Source organism: Penaeus chinensis, chromosome 2, assembly GCF_019202785.1.
Source record: "Penaeus chinensis breed Huanghai No. 1 chromosome 2, ASM1920278v2, whole genome shotgun sequence".
Classification (NCBI taxonomy): Eukaryota; Metazoa; Arthropoda; class Malacostraca; order Decapoda; family Penaeidae; genus Penaeus; species Penaeus chinensis.
In genome coordinates this window covers 38,608,068-38,613,067 of record NC_061820.1, presented here as the reverse complement: position 1 = coordinate 38,613,067, position 5,000 = coordinate 38,608,068, and the positions used below count along the sequence as shown (strand labels likewise).

General features: G+C 33.1%; 2 protein-coding genes across 2 annotated transcripts in view; one reads left to right on the top strand and one right to left on the bottom strand.

Annotated features, from left to right (window-relative positions):
• The window catches only part of LOC125036359 (TBC1 domain family member 19-like), a 4,222-nt gene extending 1,939 nt beyond the window's left edge, over nt 1-2,283 (top strand). Inside the window, exons 6-12 of the mRNA XM_047628929.1 lie at nt 87-207; nt 332-444; nt 647-721; nt 995-1,057; nt 1,303-1,465; nt 1,688-1,797; nt 2,079-2,283. Of these exons, the coding sequence (XP_047484885.1) occupies nt 87-207; nt 332-444; nt 647-721; nt 995-1,057; nt 1,303-1,465; nt 1,688-1,797; nt 2,079-2,174 (741 nt within the window). The 3' untranslated portion in view covers nt 2,175-2,283. The remainder of the gene's footprint in view (nt 1-86; nt 208-331; nt 445-646; nt 722-994; nt 1,058-1,302; nt 1,466-1,687; nt 1,798-2,078) is intronic.
• The window catches only part of LOC125034866 (thiol S-methyltransferase METTL7B-like), an 11,844-nt gene continuing 9,040 nt past the window's right edge, over nt 2,197-5,000 (bottom strand). The window contains exon 6 of the mRNA XM_047626911.1: nt 2,197-2,247. Within this exon, the coding sequence (XP_047482867.1) occupies nt 2,197-2,247 (51 nt within the window). The remainder of the gene's footprint in view (nt 2,248-5,000) is intronic.

The window sequence follows — 5,000 nt, the reverse complement described above, 5'->3', positions numbered from 1 at the left end:
TTTTATAACTGTCAAATCAGTCAAAAGACATTCAAGATACAATTCTTTAGTACTTCAACTCAGGAAGAAATCTTTTTGTCTATCAGGTAGAGGTGTACGGAGAGTTGGCATGTTGTTGCAAGCACACAGGTCTTGACGAAACAGTACCGGGGGAGCATAAGCCAAATCTCACACTGGCAGACGAAAGACTTATAATTGGCCAAAAAGGTAATTACTATAAACAACCATTTTTTTTAAAAAGAGGGTTCGATGCTACACTTCTAGTTGTAAATACATTTAACTTTCAAAGAATGCGTAGAAGGAAATGTACTGATTTTTCTCCTGGTCTTAGTGGTGGAGAAGAACCATGGTCCTCTCAGCAAGGAGTTTTGCAAGACAGGATGCCCCGCGGGACTCCGGGCGGTGCTGTGGCATCAGGTTCTTGGGCTCGAGGTCACTGACAAGGTTAGTCTTTATATTAAAAAGAGAGAGAGAAAAAAAAGAGACTAATTGTTAGGTCAAAAAGGTATTTATTATAAAATAACCTTTTTTTTTTTTATCAGTGTCAGCGAAAATGTATTATTTAAGAATCATGACTTGATTTTAATGTACACATATATTTAATCATAAACATTCCAATAATTTCTCACGATTTTTTTTTTCTCAGCACTGTAAATACTTTGACGAACTGAAGAAAAGGGTCGTACAACATGAACTACTTGTTGATAAACTGATCATGAAGGTAAGAGCTCAGTTACGAGTAAAAAACAAAGAAACTATTCTACTGTGTGGTCCGTTTTGGTACACGTTAATTAATGGTGCTATTAATTTTATCTGTTTATTATCACTATTATTATTTTGGTTTGATAGAAAACGCAGGGCACACAAAAAAGTAATAATTGTAATTCGCGAAAGGCCCTGTCGTTTATAGTTTTCTGCATTTTGCTTTACAGTTGAGCTAACATTTATTTCTCTTTGCCAGTCAGTAAATGTATAATTATGTTTCTGTTTACAGGATATACAACTAACTGCTTCAAATGACGATCAGTATTTCGTGTTTGAAGATATCCTTTATCAGGTAAATTCAGCTAATCAACTGTATCTCTCCTTCTCACAATGTTTCTATATAGCTATCTGTATGTCTATCAAGCTATCTGTCTGTATACCCATCTATCTATTTGTTTATCTCTCTATATCTATATAGTATATACAGCATACTAAACATGCAAATACACAGGTACAAAAAATACATACATTTATATTTATCCAAGTCCGTTACTGCATCTGTCTTCAATCAGAGTAAAATATCCTCTTTGTCTGCAGGTGCTGCTGTGCTTCTTCAGGGACACGGAGATGCTGAGCCACTTCGAACACAGCAGTGCCTCCCCCCCTCTGTCCGTTGCCAGGGGCCAGACTCCCTCCCCAGATACCCTCGTGGCCTACCCTCCATGTGGCATCATTCCCTTCCATGGATTCACGATGTATGGTAAGAGGTCGAGGAAATGTCCGTGCTTGAATAAGGAAGCATCCGTACTTATAAAAGGGAAATATCCTTACAAATATCATTCATGTCTTCTGGTATATATAAGCTCCTCACAAGCATAATAAAAGACATCATCATAGTCTGTAAAATAGTCTGCATTCACATATATCTCCAAATGAAGACATCAAGGGTACCTGCAACTTCAAATATTTTCATCGTCCACAGCGGCTCCTCTCAGCTGTTTGTACGAGGATCCCGTTCAACTTTATTTCACTTTTCGGGAAATGTATTGCCGTTACTGGTACCGTCTCCATGTTGTTACAAGTCATACCCAGGTAGGTGACACTGACACTTACTAGTCTAGAAACACTTTTAAATTGGTTATTATTTGAGAGTGACGAAAATAGCATGGCTTCAACTATATTTTCCGATGTTTATATTTTGGTTCTGTTTTCATATGTAACGTATTTATTTGTTTATTTATGTGTGTATTTATTAATACATTTACTTATCTATTTATTTATATACCCACAAACAAGCTATCATTTTTTTTTTAACTTGCAAGACAGGAAATTGGAACAAAGACTTATTTTCTCACTTTTTTATTTCACTCCAGGGCGCGGCGGCCTTGGCTCTGCAGTTTGAGCTTCTGCTGCAGAGTTCAGAAACACGACTTTGGCAACACTGTGCTGCAATGGGAATACAGCTGTAAGTTCGGAAATCAACATGAATTCTCATTCTCGAACTTGTAGTTTCGGGTAGTCGGCGTTGTTATTTTTGTATCTCTACGTATAGTTAAAGTCATCTTTGAATTTCTGTATCTCTACGTATAGTTAAAGTCATCTTTGAATTTCTGTCTCTCTACGTATAGTTAAAGTCATCTTTGAATTTCTGTATCTCTACGTATAGTTAAAGTCATCTTTGAATTTCTGTATCTCTACGTATAGTTAAAGTCATCTTTGAATTTCTGTATCTCTACGTATAGTTAAAGTCATCTTTGAATTTCTGTATCTCTACGTATAGTTAAAGTCATCTTTGAATTTCTGTATCTCTACGTATAGTTAAAGTCATCTTTGAATTTCTGTATCTCTACGTATAGTTAAAGTCATCTTTGAATTTCTGTATCTCTACGTATAGTTAAAGTCATCTTTGAATTTCTGTATCTCTACGTATAGTTAAAGTCATCTTTGAATTTCTGTATCTCTACGTATAGTTAAAGTCATCTTTGAATTTCTGTATCTCTACGTATAGTTAAAGTCATCTTTGAATTTCTGTATCTCTACGTATAGTTAAAGTCATCTTTGAATTTCTGTATCTCTACGTATAGTTAAAGTCATCTTTGAATTTCTGTATCTCTACGTATAGTTAAAGTCATCTTTGAATTTCTGTATCTCTACGTATAGTTAAAGTCATCTTTGAATTTCTGTATCTCTACGTATAGTTAAAGTCATCTTTGAATTTCTGTATCTCTACGTATAGTTAAAGTCATCTTTGAATTTCTGTATCTCTACGTATAGTTAAAGTCATCTTTGAATTTCTGTATCTCTACGTATAGTTAAAGTCATCTTTGAATTTCTGTATCTCTACGTATAGTTAAAGTCATCTTTGAATTTCTGTATCTCTACGTATAGTTAAAGTCATCTTTGAATTTCTGTATCTCTACGTATAGTTAAAGTCATCTTTGAATTTCTGTATCTCTACGTATAGTTAAAGTCATCTTTGAATTTCTGTATCTCTACGTATAGTTAAAGTCATCTTTGAATTTCTGTATCTCTACGTATAGTTAAAGTCATCTTTGAATTTCTGTATCTCTACGTATAGTTAAAGTCATCTTTGAATTTCTGTATCTCTACGTATAGTTAAAGTCATCTTTGAATTTCTGTATCTCTACGTATAGTTAAAGTCATCTTTGAATTTCTGTATCTCTACGTATAGTTAAAGTCATCTTTGAATTTCTGTATCTCTACGTATAGTTAAAGTCATCTTTGAATTTCTGTATCTCTACGTATAGTTAAAGTCATCTTTGAATTTCTGTATCTCTACGTATAGTTAAAGTCATCTTTGAATTTCTGTATCTCTACGTATAGTTAAAGTCATCTTTGAATTTCTGTATCTCTACGTATAGTTAAAGTCATCTTTGAATTTCTGTATCTCTACGTATAGTTAAAGTCATCTTTGAATTTCTGTATCTCTACGTATAGTTAAAGTCATCTTTGAATTTCTGTATCTCTACGTATAGTTAAAGTCATCTTTGAATTTCTGTATCTCTACGTATAGTTAAAGTCATCTTTGAATTTCTGTATCTCTACGTATAGTTAAAGTCATCTTTGAATTTCTGTATCTCTACGTATAGTTAAAGTCATCTTTGAATTTCTGTATCTCTACGTATAGTTAAAGTCATCTTTGAATTTCTGTATCTCTACGTATAGTTAAAGTCATCTTTGAATTTCTGTATCTCTACGTATAGTTAAAGTCATCTTTGAATTTCTGTATCTCTACGTATAGTTAAAGTCATCTTTGAATTTCTGTATCTCTACGTATAGTTAAAGTCATCTTTGAATTTCTGTATCTCTACGTATAGTTAAAGTCATCTTTGAATTTCTGTATCTCTACGTATAGTTAAAGTCATCTTTGAATTTCTGTATCTCTACGTATAGTTAAAGTCATCTTTGAATTTCTGTATCTCTACGTATAGTTAAAGTCATCTTTGAATTTCTGTATCTCTACGTATAGTTAAAGTCATCTTTGAATTTCTGTATCTCTACGTATAGTTAAAGTCATCTTTGAATTTCTGTATCTCTACGTATAGTTAAAGTCATCTTTGAATTTCTGTATCTCTACGTATAGTTAAAGTCATCTTTGAATTTCTGTATCTCTACGTATAGTTAAAGTCATCTTTGAATTTCTGTATCTCTACGTATAGTTAAAGTCATCTTTGAATTTCTGTATCTCTACGTATAGTTAAAGTCATCTTTGAATTTCTGTATCTCTACGTATAGTTAAAGTCATCTTTGAATTTCTGTATCTCTACGTATAGTTAAAGTCATCTTTGAATTTCTCTCTCTCTCTCTCACACACACACACACAACACACACACACACATATACATATATAATTCCCACATTATATGATAATATACATAACCACTAAACTCATGTACTCCATGAACTGTTATCCTCGCAATGAAATGTTAGAAATATTAATCACAGGGATAGCAACGACAGAAGTGGATTATATGAATATTTGACATCCTCCGTGAACACAAACGGAAAACATGTGAAATCAGTGCATGAATTACTATAATTAGAGATTCACTTCCATGCACGTCTGATCAAATTTAATGATTAACCTTCGTGGTAATGAAAATAAAGACATAAGCTAATTCAGGGTATTAAGTATGCTAACACTTGTTGGAGTCGTTATGTGGTCGTTTGACTTTTCTCTCTTGAATTATTGTACACTTATCGTAATGAGATTTTAGAGACAATGGATAGTTTGACTGATAAATGCATAAAAAAAGAAACAGTCAGATAGGGCA